At 37.8% G+C, this 18,683-nt stretch overlaps 1 protein-coding gene across 1 annotated transcript in view; it reads right to left on the reverse strand.

Annotated features, from left to right (window-relative positions):
- The window catches only part of ACSM1 (acyl-CoA synthetase medium chain family member 1), a 68,344-nt gene that overhangs the window by 25,319 nt on the left and 24,342 nt on the right, over window positions 1-18,683 (reverse strand). The window contains 3 exon segments of the mRNA XM_019011934.4: window positions 6,670-6,749; window positions 14,747-14,906; window positions 16,434-16,574. Of these exon segments, the coding sequence (XP_018867479.2) occupies window positions 6,670-6,749; window positions 14,747-14,906; window positions 16,434-16,574 (381 nt within the window).

Below are 18,683 nucleotides of genomic sequence, written 5' to 3' on the forward strand. Positions count from 1 at the left end.
CAGCAAACTATCACAAGGACAAAAAACCAAACTCTGCATGTTCCCCCTCATAGGTGGGAGTTGAACAATGAGAACACATGGACACAGGAAAGGGAACATCACACACCAGCGCCTGTTGTGGGGTGGGGGGAGGGGGTGGGAGCGCATTAGGAGATATACCTAATGTAGATGACGAGTTAATGGGTGCAGCACACCAACATGGCACATGTATACATATGTAACAAACCTGCACGTTGTGCACATGTACCCTAGAACTTAAACTATAATAAAAAATAAAATAAAATAAAATAAGAAAGAGGGATATTTAAGATAAAACAGTCTGAACACTTGTGAATGAACTATGTAAGTCATAATAACATTAATAAAATAAATTTTTAAAGGGGTTGTGTAATTCAGTTGTCTATAACTAAAAATAAATCGTGATAATCTTTCTAGAGATGGGTCTTTAATATTTTTTAAAATGCACTAGTACAAAACTAATTGGTTAAAGCAAGATTTTATTACAAATATTGACTTATTATTTTATTTTGTTTTGTTTTGTTTTTGAGATGGAGTCTCACTCTGTCACCCAGGCTGGAGTGCAGTGGCATGATCTCAGCTCACTGCAACCTCCAGCTCCTGGGTTCAAGCAATTCTCCTGCCTCAGCCTCCTGAGTAGCTGGGACTATAGGTAGGCACCACCACCCCTGGCTAATTTTTCTATTTTTAGTAGACACGGAGTTTCATCATATTGGCCAGGCTGGTCTCGAACTCCTGACCTTGTGATCCACACACCTCGGCCTCCCAAAGTGTCAGGATTACAGGCATGAGTCACTGTGCCTGGCTGACTTATTTTTAATGCAAGAAGTTTTTAAATTTTTAATCGTTTCTTTAACATTCTTCAGATTGATATCTTAAAAGTGCTACTCTTTCTCTTTTGAAAAGGCTTTGAAGGATGGCTCTTTCCTTCACCTTTTGTTGGCTCCTGTAACTTTTACTAGTTATATAAATAAGGGAGAAAAATTGTTTTTGAAAACAGGCAAATAAAGTAACTTTTGAGCATGTCTTTTATTCTGCATGCCTGTTATAGCTCTATATTTGTATGTGTCCTGTGGAAGTGATATTTCACTTCCAAACTACATGAAAGAGTTCTAATCAACTAACTTTAAAAAATGTAAGTGCCCATCAGATTGGCAAAAACTAGCTCAGATGCCCTTTTAATTTACATAACCTTGATAATCTGTGGTAAAATTTTAATTTGGTAAATTTAATCTCAAAATTCTCCAGTAATTTAAAAATCTTAACATCATGATTTAACCCTCGGGTTTTGCACCCCCCGCCACCCCCGGAGTGGCAATTTGGATGACTACAAAGTTAAAATAATAGAAGCACAAAATATGCATTTGTTAACATTTTATAAACACAAAGATGTCAATTCTCAAAAAATGTAAATTTCTTTTTGGTTAAGAAACATTTAAGAGTTGCTTTATAATGAAGGATAGTAACTCTCCTAACTGTCAAACTATAAATGTTATTTATCTTTCCTTGTTTACTTCAAGGAAGCCAATATGATGGTATTCTGAAGACCATATGAAACTCATTTGACATCCCACTGGGCCTGGATCTGTTTCACTGCACATGCTCTGCTGCCAAAACTATACAAGTTGCTCCCTCTGGGCCCAGGAACTATCACAGAAGAAGTGGGCATGTAAGACTGTAAGGGCCAGCTTTGAGGGATAAAATTAGAACAAGACCAAACCCTCCAAATCAAGAACAGGTTACAAAAAAAAAAAAATGCCTAAACAGCTGGTAAAACAAGTTTAGCTGTCTTCTAAACTATTATGTGTCACTTTTGCATACATCCCAACCACAAACATTTTCTGCTTCCTATAAAATTAAAAAATATATATATTTACTAATAGGATAAAATACCTTGTAACAAACCCTCCTGGGTATAATACTGCCAGTTATAAGTTGTGAAGATAAATATGTCTATACATATATACGTATTTTAAATTATTTTTCAGAACAATGCTTATATTTTGAGTAGCTAATTGCTATAAGTCTGTAACAGAAACTAAGCTTACAGTAACTCAACACATGAAAGTTAAAAAGAAGCCAGTCTTGTAACTTTGCCTTTTGGTTCTATTGTTGGGTTTGTTTTTTTGGTTTTGTTTTTTGTTTTTTGTTTTGTTTTTTTTTTTCAGACAGAGTCTCTCTCTTGTCACCCAGGCTGGAGTGCAGTAGTGCGATCTCAGCTCACTGCAACCTCTGCCTCCTGTGTTCAAGCAATTTTCCTGTATCAGCCTCCTGAGTAGCTGGGATTACAGGTGCCCACCACCACACCCAGCTAACTTTTATACTTTTAATAGAGACAGGGTTTCACCATGTTGGCCAGGCTGGTCTCAAACTCCTGACCTCAGGTGATCCACCCGCCTCGGCCTCCCAAAGTGCTGGGATTACAGGCATAAGCCACTGTGCCCAATGTTTTTTTTTATTATTATTATACCTTTAGTTTTAGGGTACATGTGCACAACGTGCAGGTTTGTTACATATGGATATATGTGCCACGATGGTGTGCTGCACCCATTAACTCGTCATTTAGCATTAGGTATATCTCCTAATGTTATCCCTCCCCCCTCCCGCCACCTCACAACAGGCTCTGATGTGTGATGTTCCCTTTCCTGTGTCCATGTGTTCTCATTGTTCAACTCCCACCTATGAGGGAGAACATGCAGTGTTTGGTTTTTTGTCCTTGTGATAGTTTGCTGAGAATGATGGTTTCCAGCCTCATCCATGTCCCTGCAAAGGTCATGAACTCATCATTTTTTGTGGCTGCATAGTATTCCATGGTGTATATGTGCCACATTTTCATAATCCAGTCTATCATATTTGGACATTTGGGTTGGTTCCAAGTCTTTGCTATTGTGAATAGTGCCACAATAAACATACATGTGCATGTGTCTTTATAGCAGCATGATTTATAATCCTTTGGGTATATACCCAGTAATGGGATTGCTGGGTGAAATGGTATTTCTAGTTCTAGATCCTTGAGGAATCGCCACACCAACTTCCACAATGGTAGAACTAGTTTACAGTCCCACCAACAGTGTAAAGGTGTTCATATTTCTCCACATCCTCTCTAGCACCTGTTGTTTCCTGACTTTTTAATGATCGCCATTCTAACCGGTGTGAGATGGTATCTCATTGTGGTTTTGATTTGCAGTTCTCTGATGGCCAGTGATGATGAGCATTTTTTCATGTGTCTGTTGGCTGCATAAATGTCTTCTCTTGAGAAGTGTCTGTTCATATCCTTCACCCACTTTTTGATGGGGTGGTTCTTTTTTTTTTTTTTTTACTTAAAATCATTTCTAGAAGTAATCAATGCCTGTCCACATCCATTCCTATCTGGCCTAGAACAATTAATTGGCTATAAGTCTTTTGACTTTTAAGGTCTTCAGCTATGGGCAGTCCTGCCAAGGAAAAAATGACAGTGCAGAATTATGACTTCTCCTGTGACAAAACCTTTTCTCTCCCAAATACCAGTATATGGTGCAATACAAAAGTGGTGGGAAGAATAGATTCGTCTATATTAACAAGTCTATAAGAATTTAGATATTGAGGAACAGGTGTTTCTTGCATTTAATTTACACCCTCCTCAGGATGCTATACCTATGGAGACAAATTGGCCGGAAAAGAGATTAAATTTATTAAATTCTAATTTAATGTTGGTCCCATAATTTCCAAATAAGATTTATCATAGGGTTGAAATAACCCTTAATAAGTAAGGTAACCACATTGTGAGTCTGATCAAAGAATATGATGATGCATGCAGTGTTTATTCTGGCTGAAATAATCTTTCTGCTCTCTGATGCCACCTATAACCTTGGATGCCCAAATCTTCACTATCTTTATGATAGACATTTTCTTGTAAATGTTATGCCAGATACAGCAAAAGGGAAAGGCACAATTAAAGACTCAGATCATGATAACTCAGAACATAGATCTGATCTGGGATTTTTTTGTAAAAGACTAAACCCTAAGCCTGACTCCATCTCACTCCTTAAACTCCAGGTCTTCCCCCCATTATCCAAAACGCTAGTATTTAAAACCATTACCATCAAATCAGAGGACTCTAGGAACAAGCTTTCCTAGCACTGTGGGACCCTGCCAGATGGCCAAATCAGACAACTCTAGGAATGAGTCTTCCTAGTGCCATGGGACCTGCTGCTGTTTGTTGGCCTACATGTGCATTCTATGGAATGCTTTTTGGCCAAGAGCGGTGACTGAGGACTAAGCTCTGATTTTTACAATCTTGCCCAAATTCCTATCTAAGGTGTCTGGGGAGTCATACCTTACAAACCATAAATTCTCATCAGATGGGTTTTATTTAACCCTTTATATTGTGACTTAACTTTCCAATCTGACTCTGGCATAACATTACGAGACAAGGAAGAAAATCAAAATATTGTACCCCAAAACATGTTTCTCCGCCATATCTTGAAATTGCCCTGCAAAGTCTCTTGTGGGAAAAGTCCACATTCTATAGAGAATCCACTTTCCCCTTCATTTTCCTTCCTTCCTTTCCATATCCATGAGATAATCAACTAAGAACCAGGCACCCCTTTTAAGTCCGATAAGACACATTTTACAACCTGCTTTCTCTCTGAAGTCTGCTATCTGAGAGTTTCCTCTGCACAATAAAACTTGGTTTCCACAATCCTTTCTCTTAACCTGAACATTTCCTTTGATCCCAGGTCTTCAGATAAACTAACCGTCAATGAGAAAATGTTTAAATTTACCTATAACCTGAAAGACCCCGCTTTGCGTTGTCCTACCTTTCTGAACCAAACCAATGTGTTTCTTAAATGTATTTGATTGATGTCTCACGCCTCCCTAAAATATAGAAAACCAAGATGCATCCTGACCACCTCGGGCACATGTTCTCAGGACCTCCTGAGGGCTGTGTCATGAGTCATGGTCACTCATATTTAGCTCAGAATAAATCTCTAAAAATATTTTCCAGAGTTTCACTTTTTTCATCAACAGTAGTAGTTTCCTGTGTACAGCATGTGATATAAAGTCTCTTCTCCCTTTTTCCCAAGAAATTTTCCTAAAGAATACAAAAACAATCACAAAATAATTATTAGATTCCCTGAAGAAAATGGAGAAAAGTGATGGAAGTTTGAAAGCCAGCTGGATGCATCTAGCATGAGGCTCAGCCCAGCCAGCTCTTGGTGATGAGGAAAGTGGCACCATCTAGACCACTTTTCCACCTCACTACCCTCTCCCGATACAGACAGGGTCAAGAGTGAGGATAGGAGGGTTGTGTTCACTGAGGATCTCTTCCTCATTCTTTTGAAGCTTAAACCAAAGTACATAAAGTGGGCAGAGTCTCAGATGGAGTCATTAGTTATGCCATGATAAGATGTGTGCCAAGTTTGGACCAAGGCCATCATGTGAGGAATGTTCCAAAACTTGGCTGTCATATGAGCTTTGAAATACAGACGGAAACAGAATACAGCCATACTGAAGCTTCATGAGTAAAATCAAATTATAATTCAGAGTTAGCTCTGTAAGGGCAATCATTAAACTCTGATATTTTAACTTTTATGTCTAAAACATGTTAGCTCTGATTTTTGAACTAGCCATGTCAATTTCAGAGTCCCTAAAAGATATATAAATATCCATAAGTTTCAAAGAGTGTGTTTTGGTTTAGCTTAAAATTAATTCTCAAACATAGGAAGATGCAAAAATAAAGTTGTATTAAGATAACACCACACACCCACCAGCCTGGCAAAAATTAATAAGTCTGACAATACCAAATGTTGGCAAGAACATGGAACAATGGAAATTCTCCTGCCCTGCTTATATAAAGAAGCATAAATTGGTTTGGAAGATAGTGTGGTATTGTGTTGTATCAGTGTGACCCGCAATTCCTCTCCTTGAAAAACTCTACAGAAATGCATGCTTGTACACACCAGGGTGCATGTCCTAGGATTCTATGTAGCATTAAACATCAATAGCCTCAAAGTGAAAACCACAGAAATGTCCATTAATGGTAGGACTGGTATAAGAAATTGTGGTATTTTCATAAAATAGGATGCTGCACACAATTAAGATAAACTACAGCAATATGCAACAACAGGGACACATCTTAGAAACATAATTATTATATAATAATGTAGCTTTACCTGTTTAAAGTTCGAACACATGTAAAATAAAATTTTGGTTAGGGATAGTTCCTTAGGAGGTAAATTACAAAGGCAAGTAAGGAATTAACAACATAAAGGTCAAGAGAGTTGTTTCCTTTAAGGGAGATGGAAGTCTCTGAGGTACTGGCAATGTTATGTTTTTTGGACTTGGTGAGTGGGTTACACAGATATTTTAGTTTCAATAATTTATTAATCTGTAAATTTCTGTCTTATGCATTTTCTGTACAATTGTTATTTTACAACTGAAATGTTTAAAAAGGAATCAACCCACAATCATGCAAGGCTCACTGAGTTTCCTTTGGATCTCTGGATCTGCTTTAATTTAACTAATTAACTTTTGATCATTATCGCCACCAACACTTAACACACAAACACACACACACTCCTCAAAGAACCAGAAGAAAAACAGACCATGATGTATCAGATTCCTTAAAATCTTACCCAAAGATGTTGCCACAAGCCACTTCTACCATACCTGGTGAAATCCTGCTGCAGAATCATTCGATATATAGATGATACCCCACAAAAGTGGTTGATGGGGTATTTCAACAATGTCTGGAAAGGGAAGAGAGAAGAAATTTTATTTTTACAGTTAAGGTTAAACTAACAGCCAATTATTAGCAGTCTAGTTCTGACCTTCCCACTAGAAGAACCCATTTGTTAATTTCTTAATCCTTTAAATACACATATATTGAGCATGGATTTCATACATGGTATGCATCAGGTACTGTTGGGGAAATACAAAAACGCAGATAACGTTCCAACTCCTATGGTGAGTAGCCACTAATAGGATAAAACAGGACTCGAATGATAAGGCAGAAGTGGGTAGATGTCATAAGAAATACTTGAAGTACAAAAGTTCTGTAGGAACACAGGAGAGGGAAATACTCTTTCTAGTTGTGTGTCCCAGGGGCTTGATGGAAGAGGTGGTATTTAGTCAGGACATTAGCAAATAGATATGGTGTCTACAGGCAGAGAGAGTGGGAGTCTCTTGGAGATAGATGAAATAACAAGAAATAGGGTCTCAGGAGCTAAAGAAACGTTTCAGTCAAGTCAAATAATATGATTTATTTAGACCCACTAGAGAGGAGCAAGAATTAAATTTAGGAAGATAAGGTAAGTTGGAGCCAGGTTATTTAGACTCTAAAATGTTTGGTACTCATGATTAATTAGCTGGATGTGTTTTCTTTCCGAGTTTCAGATCAGGGTGGAAATACACTAAGAGAGTGAAGAACAGTAAAGAGAAGAGAAAGTGGGTTTGGGTATCTTAATTTAAATCCTGTTACTTAATTTGTCTGTAATTCAATTTCCTTATCTGTAAAATGGGAACGTCCATATGTTCCATTTAGAATCATGATGAAATATAATTGTCATTTGTGGACAAATCTAGCTCTACTTCCAGTCCCTCCCTTCATAAAGACCCAATCAGCTTTCAATCTCTAGCCTCTATCTCTTTAATATCTCACATTTATATACGCTTTTAAAATTTTTGTCCTACTCTCACCCCTGGCCCACTGCTCCTACCCCAACAGTGTCTTTCCATGTCTGTGAAAGTCTCAGGCCCACTCCAGCAATGTCTGTGTCAGTAACCTCACCCCAGGCACAGTGAGTTGGATTGCTGACTTGGTGACAGACAATTGCCTTAGGCTGTGTTGGTAGAAGAGCTGAGGCAGGACTGGCTTCTCTGTCATGATGTAAAAGAGTCTTGGAACATGTCCTGGGTCCAGGGCCTAAACCCCCTTGTGGCCTTTGGGACACCAATTTCTGTGCCAAAGGGTGGAAGGCTGCCCTGCCGCACCATAATCTAAGCCCAGGGCATAAAACCCCTTGCGGCTTGGATGGAATCCAGTGCTCAGGGCATAAAATCCCTTGTGGCCTCTGGAATGTGCACAGACTTGTTGGCTACTCTCCCAGGCTCATAAACATGTTCTCCATTATCTCAGGTAGCAGAGCATATTACATATGCATCAAAGAAAATGCTAAACCGTCACAGTTATGCTTGATGCACTGCTACTTTTCTACCCCCATGTCCTCCCATTCTCACCTCTTTACCCCCACATCTGCATGTCCTCACCACCTGCTTCTTTGTTTGATCACCAATAAATAGTGTGGGCTCCCAGAGCTTGGGGTCTTCACAGCCTCCATACCAGTGTTGGTCCCCTGGACCCTCCCTATGCACTCTTAACTTGTCTTTTCTGATTCCTTTGACTCCGCCGGACTTTGTAGCCTCCACGGCCTTGTGTTGGGTCTGATCACCCCAACATTCTGGACCACTCACTCAGCCTCTAGTTGACCTGGACTGGTTATCTGGGAAGGGGGAATGTCGCCCTGAAATGCTGTGATTGCTATGTTTGACTATGTGCATGTGAAGTAGCAACAGTGTTTCTACAAACAGAAACAAGGAAGCACATCTATAGAGAAAAGCAGAGGAGACACTGAAGCTGCCTTAATTGCTGGTATCTTTCTACTTTCTGTTTTAGATCTTTATCAAGCTCATATTGCTCTTCTCCTACAGAATAATGAGCTATTCTAGTTCCCCCTTCTGTATATTTCTTTTTCCACTAAGCTACATTGAAGTAGGCTTCTGTTACTGGCAGCCAAGGGAGCTCTGCTTCGTAGGTAAGAATTAGACATCATAGGTGTCTAAGGCCTTTCCCAGAACTTGGCACTTAGTAGGTGTTCATCAAATGTGGGCTCTGGCTATTATCATGTAAGTTGTAATCTATGACTACTACTGGTGCTTTGCAGCTTTCAGTAGGGGTGTGGAATGGAGATCAGCAGACTCTTGCAACAGATTTGGCAAGAAGGACTAAGTTGACAGGGGTGGGTAGAGAGGAAATAGAAGGAATGTTTTGTTTTACTAAATTGAATAGTATTTATTTATTTATTTATTTATTTATTTATTTATTTTTGGTCTAAATGCCCCCTTTAAAAGGCAGAGTGGGAAGATGGATACAAAGAAAATACCCAACTGTCTTCTGTCTTCAAGAGACCCATCTCACATGTAATGATGCCCACAGGCTCTAAGCAAAGAAATGGAGAAATATCTGCCACACAAATGAAAAACAGAAAAGAGCAGGAGTCCTTATTCTTATATCACATAAAAACAGACTTTAAACCAGCAATGATTAGGAAGGACAAAGGAGGGCATTATATAATGACAAATGGTTCAGTTTGACAAGAAGACTTAACCGTCCTGAATATATGCACACCAAATGTTGGAACACCTAGATTTATAAGATGAGTTCTTCTTGACCTATAAAAAGATTTTGCCAAACAAAAATAGTGGGGGACTTCAACAACACACTGAAAATGTTAGACACATGATTGAGACAGAAAACTAACAAAGAAATTACGGACTTAAACTCAACATTTGACCAACTGGACCTAATAGACATCCACAGAATAATTTACCTAACAACCACAGAATATACATTCTTCTTGTTCCCACGTGGAACATATTCTAAAATTGACCACATGTTCAGTCATAAAGCAAGTCTCAATAAATTCAAAAAATCAAAATCTTACCAAAGTACATTGTTAGACCACAGTGCAAGAAAAACAGAAATCAATGTCAACAAGATCACTGAAAACCATATAAAAACATGGAAATTAAACAATTTTCTCCTGAATAACTCTTGGGTGAACAAGAAATCAAAAAAGTTTCTGAAATTAATGAAAATGAAAATAGAGATACCATCTACCAAAATCGTTGAGATGCACCTGAAGCAATGTTATGAGGAAAGTTTATAGCACTAAATGCCTTCATTAAGAAGTTAGAAAGATCACTAATTAAGAATCTAATATCACTTCTAGAGGAACTAGGGAAAAAAAGAACAACCAACAAACACCAAAGCTATCAGAAGAAAATAAATAATTAAAATTAAAGAACTGAATGAAATTAAGATGCAAAAGTTTATACAAAATATCAATGAAACTGAGAGCTTGTTTTCCAAAAGAATAAACAATATTGATAGACTGCTAGCTAGATTAACAAAGAAAAAAATGAGAAGATCAAAATAAGCCCAATTGGAAATGACATAGATGACACTATAAATGGTCCCACAGAAATATAAAAGATCCTCAGAGACTATTATGAACACACTGATGCACCTGAATTAGAAAATCTACAGGAAATGGATAAATTCTTGGGAACACACAGCCTCTCAACATTGAACCAGAAAGAAAGTGAAAACCTGAACAGACAAATAACAAGTTCTGAAATTGAATCAGTAATTACTAATCCCAAAAAGCCCTGGACAAGATAGAATCACAGCTGAATTCTAACAGATATACAAAGAACTGGTACCAATCCCTCTGTAACTAATCCAAAAGATTAAGGAGAAGGGACTCCTTTCTAACTCATTCTATGAAGCCAGAATACTTTTGGCACCAAAATATGGCAGAGATACAATGACAAAAGAAAACTCCAGGCCAATATCCCTGATAAACGTAGATGCAAAAATTCTCAACAAAATACTAGTAAACTGAGTTCTGCAGCACATCAAAAAGTTAATTCACCATGATCAAGTAGGCTTTATTCCTGGGATGCAAGGTTGGGTCAACATATGCAGATCAATAAATAGGATTCACCTCTTAAACAGAATAAAAAACAAAAGCCATATGATCCTCTTAGTAGGTGCAGAAAAAGCTTTCAAAAAATCCAATCTCTCTTCATGATAAAGCCCCTCAAGAAATGAGGCATTGAAAGAACATACCTCTAAATAATAGCCATCTATGACAAGCCCACAGCCAGCATCACACTGACCAGGCAAAAGCTGGAACCATTTCCCATGCGAATTGGAAAAAGTGTAGGATGCCCACTCTCACCCCTCCTATTCAACATAGAATTGGAAGTCCTACCCAAAGCAATCAAGCAAGAGAAAGAAACAAAAGATATTCAAATAGAAAAAAAGTCAAACTATCTCTTTTTGCTGACAATATATGATTATATACATTAAAAAGCCCTAAAAACTCTACCAAAGGGTTCCTGGAATGGATAAACAACTTCAGTAAAATTCCAGGATATAAAATCAGTGTACAAAAATTAGCATTTCCATACACCAACAATGTTCTAGCTGACAGTCAAATCAAGAACACAATCCGATTTACAACTACCACTAAAAATGAAATACCTAAGAATACATCTAACCAAGGAGGTGAAAGATGGCTACAAAGAAAACTACAAAACACTGCTGAAAGAAATCAGAGATGACACAAATAAATGGAAAAAGATTCCATGCTCATATATTGGAAGAATCAATATTGTTAACATGACCATATTGCCTAAAGCAATTTATAGATTCAATGCTATGCCTATTAAAATACCAATGTCATTTTTCACAGAATCAGAAAAAACAACTTTAAAACTCATATAGTACCAAAAAGGGCTTGAATAGTGAAAAGAACAAAGCTAGAGGCATCACGTTGCCCAACTTCAAACTATGTCATAAGGCTACAGTAACCAAAACAGCATGGTACTGGTACAAAAACAGACAAATACACCAGTGAAACACAATAGAGAAGTCACAGCTATAGCCATATGGTCTTCAACAAAGTGAACAAAAATAAGCAATGGAGAAAGGACTTCCTATTCAATAAACGGTGCTGGGAAAACTGGCTAGCCATATGTAGCAGAATAAACCTGGGCTCCTACCTTTCGCCATATACAAAAATTAACTCAAGATGGAGTAAGGATTTAAATATAAAACATTACACTGTAAATATCCTAGAAGAAAATCTAGGAAATACTCTTCTGGATATTAGCTATGGCAAAGAATTTATGGCTAAGTCCCCAAAAGCAATTGCATCAAAACCAAAAATTAACAAGTGGGACCCAATTAAACTAAAGAGCTTCAGCACAGCAAAAGAAATTATCAAGAGAGTAAACAGCTTACAGAGTGGGAGAAAATATTTTCAAACTACGCATCTGACAACATCCAGAATCAAATATCCAGATTCTACAAAGAATTTAAGTTCTTTGTAGATTCTTATATGTGATGTCTAATTAGAACTAATATCAGAATCTACAAAGAACACAAATCAACAAGTAAAACCCAAATAATCCAATTTAAAAAATGGGCAAAGTACATAAACAAACACTTCTCAAAAGAAGACATGCAAGCATCCAACAAACATATGAAAAAATGCTCAATGTCATTAATCAGAGAAATGCAAATTAAAACCACAGTGAGATACCATCTCACACCTATCAGAATGGTGATTATTAAAAGGTCAGAAACAAATGCTGGTGAGGCTTTGGAAAAAATGGAATGCTTATATACTATTGATAGAAATGCAAATTAGTTTAGCCACTGTGGAAAGCAATTTGAAAATTCCTCAACAAACTTAGAACTACCGTTTGACCCAGCAATCCCATTACTGGGTGTATATCCAAAGGAAAATAAATGGTTCTACCAAGAAGACACAGAGGCTCATATGTTATTGGCAGTGCTATTCACAATAGCAAAGACATCGAATTGACCTAGGTGCCCATCAATGGTGGACGGGTATAAAGAAAATGTGCTACATATACACCATGCAATACTACACAGCCATAAAGAAGAATGAAATCATGTCTTTGGCAGCAACATGGATGAAGCTGGAGGCTGTTATCCTAAGTAAATTTATGCAGGAGTAAAAAACCAAACATCATTTTTTTCTCACTTATAAGTGGGAGCTAAACATTGAATACACATGGACATAAAGTTGGAAACAATAGATGCTGGGGATAACAATAGACACTATGAGAAGGGAGAGACAGGGAGGGGGTCGTGGGCTGAAAAACTTATTGGGTACTATATGCACTACCTGGGTCATGAGAATATTCTTACTCCAAACCTCAGAATCATGCAATATACTCATGTAATGAATCTGCACATGCACCCTCTGAATCAAAAATTTAAAAGACTTTTTGTTTTAGTCTTCAATAAGATGGACTAATACAATATATAAATTAAAAATTATTATGAATAATTCATAAAAATAGTAAGTGGGAAATGGTAATGCAAATGCTTTTTTGGTAAATTTGTAGAATTTTTAAACTTTAAGCATTTACTGAGGCTTAAAATACATAAAGACCTTTTGGGACACTCTCTATAGCAGCGGAAGAATTAAGCATGAGGATGGGAAGGGTGGTCAGTCTTGTTTGTGGTGCTTTAAGTCTCAGGTGCAGAATGTGGTACAGAAAATAATGATGGTGACACAGGAGGAGGCATTGATATAGAGGTAGGGAATGAGATATGGGAAGTGCAGTTTGATGTTCTGGAGGAATGATCAGATGGGCTTTACCAACTAGCAGGTTGGAAATGTTTTGCTAGCCTGGGAGAATCAGCTTGGACCGAGAAGACTAGACCCTAGGTACAGTCCTGACAGCCACCTGCATTGATGTGCTTGCTGAGAAAAATGGAGGTGAAGGAAATTGCTTAGAAAGAAGAACAGTAAGGGCAGACCACTGGAGGACTGCAGTATTCAGGAGCAGGCTAGGTGAAGCAGAGGTGGCTGCAGCAAATGGAGGATGCTCTTTGGTGAAGTTTGGTATTAAGGTGGAAAAGATGGGTTGACCCAGTGTGTAGCAGGTTCAAAGGAAGGCATTTTAGGATAAGTACACTGAATATGTTTATGGACTGAGGGTGTAAAACTAGCGAAAAGTGAGAGACTGAAAATACAGGAGAAAATGCATAGTAGATTAAAGATTAATAAAGAAATGCTGTTTATCCAAGGCCAGGAGACAGAACTCTGCAGTGGTTGTGCAGAGCGGGTGGATTTTGAGAGGTGGAGGGCAAGGTCTGCCTCTGAGAGGGAAAGCAAGGGTGTGAGTGGAGACATAAAGAAAATGTTGGGGTGAAGGGACATAGAAAGAGTTCATGCAGGTGACTTGAATTGTCATCATGATGTACTCATCATAAAAATAGCAGCAGCTCCCACTGATAGAGTGTTTTCTAGGTGCTAATGTCAGGGTTAAGTACTTTACACATATCGCCTCTATCATCTCATTAATATTACCTAAGACTTTATGAGGTAGTAATTATTAAAAGACCTATTTTGCAGATAAGGAAACTGATGCTCAGAGTGGTATGTAACCTGCTAGTTAATTTCACAGGTGGGATAAGAAGCTAGATCTTTCATAGTCCAAGGGCTGTTTTTAAACATTTCATCATATTGAGTAAGAAAACACACACACACACACACACACACCCCAGCTGCTTGGCCCTGGCAGCATCAGGGTCCAGGATCTGGGAGACTTGGACTTGTTGTGCTTGCTTTAATTTTTCAAAATGCACATCCTGGGTCCCAAGTCTACAAAGACTGATCTACAGGTCTGAAGGATCGCCCAGTAATACACATTTTCTTCAAGGTCACATTTTGATGTGACTCGGGTATAGTGACTCAGATTCAGTGTGTCACACTTTGAGAAGCCCAGGCTCAGGATCATCTTAGGCTCATGGGCTTCTCTGCTTAATAAAATATTTTTTTAGCAAGGTCCAGCTTTCGGCCTGGAAACATGGATTTTTTCTGGAATTTTGCTGATAGGGGAAGGTGAGTCTTCTTACCTGTATGATGACCTTGGTGTCAAACTGTGGCAGATGGTGGATAAAGACTGTACAACCCGCTGTCCATGGTTCTAGCACGGTCCAAATGGTAGCCACAATCCATCCTGAGTCCGACAGGCACCAGGAGACATCAGATGTCTTCAGGCTCCGTAATTTCCTACTAACTCCAAAATGCAGTGGCCTCAGCTGTGTGATCATGGCTGATGTGATGAAGGGCTGTGCACTCTGGTTTTTAGCTACGAACCCACCTTTCTCACTCTCAGTTCGTGTGATTTGTGTGGGGCTCCATACCACCCTCAGGCCAGGTCTCAAAGGTGTACTGCCAAATATTTCCCAATTACGTACAACTGAAACTGGTTCAATCATGCTACCTCTCTTGAACTGATTCTCCTCCAGTGTTCTCTGTAACCAGACATGTCATCCCTATCCATGAAGCTGTCCAAGCCCCAAACTTTGGCATCAACCTTGACCTCCTCCCATCTCCCATGTTTAACCAGCAGATCTGGTCCACTCTATTTCCTGAAATCTCAACTGTGTTAATTTCCATCATATGTCTAGTACCTAATCCATGCCACTACTAGCTTGCACCTGGATTAGACTAGGAGCCTTTAACTGGTCTTCCCTAACTCTATTCTAATTTTCTCCAATCCATCCTGCATCCTGCAGCCATGATGATCTTATCAAAATACAAATTTGATCAGATCTCCTCCTCCCTAAAAAACTTTCAATATCTCCCCGTTGTTTTCCTAATAAAGTCCAAAATCTACTACAAGGTCTGCAAATCCCTGCACGATCTGAGTCCTGCTCACTTTTCCAATTGTTCCCATTGGTCATTCACCCTACACCCTGAGCACCAGATATTCCCAAGTCTCTGTAGTTCTATGAATACTACTTTTTATATCTTTGTGTCTTTGCACATATTATTCCACCTGCACAGAAGCTCTCCCTTCTCTCACCTCCATTCCTCCCTGGGTTTTGCTACTCAACTGTCATCATTAGTGTAAATACTCACTGCCCCTCTTCAGGTTAATACAAAAAGACATCTGTGCTCCATATTCTGTTTAATATGTTAATACATTAAAAAATATAAAGAATTTGGTCCATTCTGAATATTACTAGTTGGAGATGAGAAGGCGTAGAGGAGAGGTTTGATTTGCAGGTGATTAAATAATTAATCCAAGGATAGAGCTTTGCCCTCTTAGGGGTGATGGCTTGGCATAGCTTGGTTCCAGATATTTTCTTCCCTAGAAGTGAATAATTGAGGAACCCTAAGTCTGATTTGCCCATAATAGGGGAGAGGTGAGGCTCTGTCATCTCAGGTCACCCTGCTAGAATATTCTGTCTTTCCCTACAAAATTATGGAACCACTGTCAGGCTTGTCATGTGTGTGGCTTCTGGAATGTCTACTGTCTCTACCCACATTTCCTTCACATCTCCTATGAAGATGCTCTGGTAAAACCTAAATGTGCCTCCTTTGTCACTCTCAGGCCTCTGTCAGCAAACATTTAGGATTCCCAGCCTTCACCTCTCAGACCCTGAGAGGTCTGAACAAAAGAGAGTGGAAGAGAAAAGGAGTATGTAGTCACTTCTACTTCCAGTTCCTTTCCCAAGACACACACACACACACACACACACAAACTTTGCCCACATCTGGATCCAGCCTCTATGTCGGTGCCCTCTTTCCTACCTTCCTGGGAAGGAGGGTTGTAAGGCCAACCCATGGGAGTGTTTTGCCATCTTGGGGAAGCCTGTGGTCCCACTGGTGAAGAAGATGACCATTGGGTCCAAGGTCTTTGACTTAATACAGGTGTGTTCTGGGGATGCTGATCTGCAAAGGGGTTCAAGACAAAAGGAAAAAAGTCATGATTGCTGTTTCTTCATCTTCTGGGAATGCAAAAGAAACATAAGGCATGGACAGGAAACTGGGAGTTTGCAACACTAGAGGAAAACTGGCTCTCCCGGAGTTAGGCATCACACTGACTTGATGGGTGATTCGGACATGTGGACCAGCATTTTTTTATTTGAAAAATTAGTAAAATACAATGAATCTTAAGAATTTAATCTTAAGTAATTTAAGTAATGAATCTTAAGTAATTTAATGAATTCATTAAGTAATTTAATGAACATTTAAATAGCACTTGCTATGTTCCAGGCAATGCTCTCAATGATTTACAAATATGAACCATTCAGTACTCAGAGCAACCCTAGGAGATGAGTACTACTCTAATCATGCCCATTTTGCAGGTGAGGAAACTGAAACTCAGAGAGGTTAGGTAATTTGCTTGGTAATATACAGCTAGCAAATGGCAGAGCCAGGATTCAAACTCAGTCTGCATCCTAGTCTGTGCCCTTAACCAGACTGCTAAGCTTGTTTTTTAAAATTAAACTCTGTGACCTTGGTGATGAGGGGTGGGGAAGAGAAAGAGAGAAAGGGGGAGAGTAAAAAAAGTATATTTAGTTGGGCACGCTGGTGGGCGCTTATAGTCCCAGCTACTCAGGAGGCTGAGCCAGATTAGTTGTGAACCTGGGAGGCCGAGCTTGCAGTGAGCCGAGATCACACCACTACACTCCAGCCTGGGTGACAGAGCAAAACTCCATCTCAAAAAAAAAAAAAAAATGTATATATATATATTAAAAAACATATTTATATATTATATATCATATATTAAATTTATATATAAAATTATATATAAATATATAAAATATATACTTTTATGTCATATATAATATATACTAACATGTCATATATAAATATAATTATAGGATATATAATTTATATATAAGTATATATAATATATTATATAGTATATATTGTATATAATTTATATATAAGTATATATAAATATATATACATATACATGTATATGTAAGTATATGTAAGTTATATATAATATTTATGCTTATATATAAATTATGCTTATATATAAATTATGTACAAAATATGTATAATATATAATATATATTATATAATATATAAAAATATAAATATATAATATATGTAATATAATATATAAATATAAATATATAATATATAATAAATATAAATATAAATATATATAAAACATATTATATATAAATATATAAAAACATTTATATATTATATCTCATATACAAAATTTATATATAAAATTATACATAAATATATAAAATATATACTTATATGTCATATATAATATATATACTTACATGTCATATATACATATAATTATATGATATATATACTTATATATAAATTATATATAAATTTACATATTATATATATATTATATATAAAATTACTGCGATCAATGTACCTCTGCCCTAGCATGAGCTTGAGATGGCAGATAAGATCTGTGGTTCCCTCAGTCTCTCTTGTTTCTCAGGAGCTTCCCCTGGACTGAGAGGGCCTTGGGCCTACTACAATTGTAAATGCAAGGCTTCTATGGTGTTCAAAGCAACTGCAAATAATCCCAACACGAGAGGAAACACTAGGTCTGCTGGTCTTGCTGTGAAATGGTATCATACTGACTTTGGGAAATTCGAGGGATTTTTCAAGAGTACTCTGTTTTAATTAAATTCTCTGACATTAGACTACAGCATAAGATGTGACTTTGCTGTAATGTTTGCCTTTTGGGGTTGAAATAAAGAGCTTTAAAAACTCAAGTATTACTCCAAGAAAACAAACCCAGCATGGTTTGTGTGTATAACGTGAGCCATGACCGAAGGCTTACAGAATCAGAGTTTTGGAGGCAGAAGGGGCCTTTCTTATCTCCAGCCTTCCTTCACTTTGCCCCCAGGTGTCTCTGAAGGCACCCAGTCCCTGGGAGATGGAAAGAGTTTGCTCCCAAAGCTACCTGTAAGCCATAGTTGGCAATTCCATTTTTCTTGGGGTCTTAAGTTTTACCTTAAAAATTCATTTTAACCTTTCATTCAACTACTTCATATATTTTTAATAGAA

This window comes from Gorilla gorilla, chromosome 18 (genome assembly GCF_029281585.2).
Source record: "Gorilla gorilla gorilla isolate KB3781 chromosome 18, NHGRI_mGorGor1-v2.1_pri, whole genome shotgun sequence".
Taxonomy (NCBI): Eukaryota; Metazoa; Chordata; class Mammalia; order Primates; family Hominidae; genus Gorilla; species Gorilla gorilla.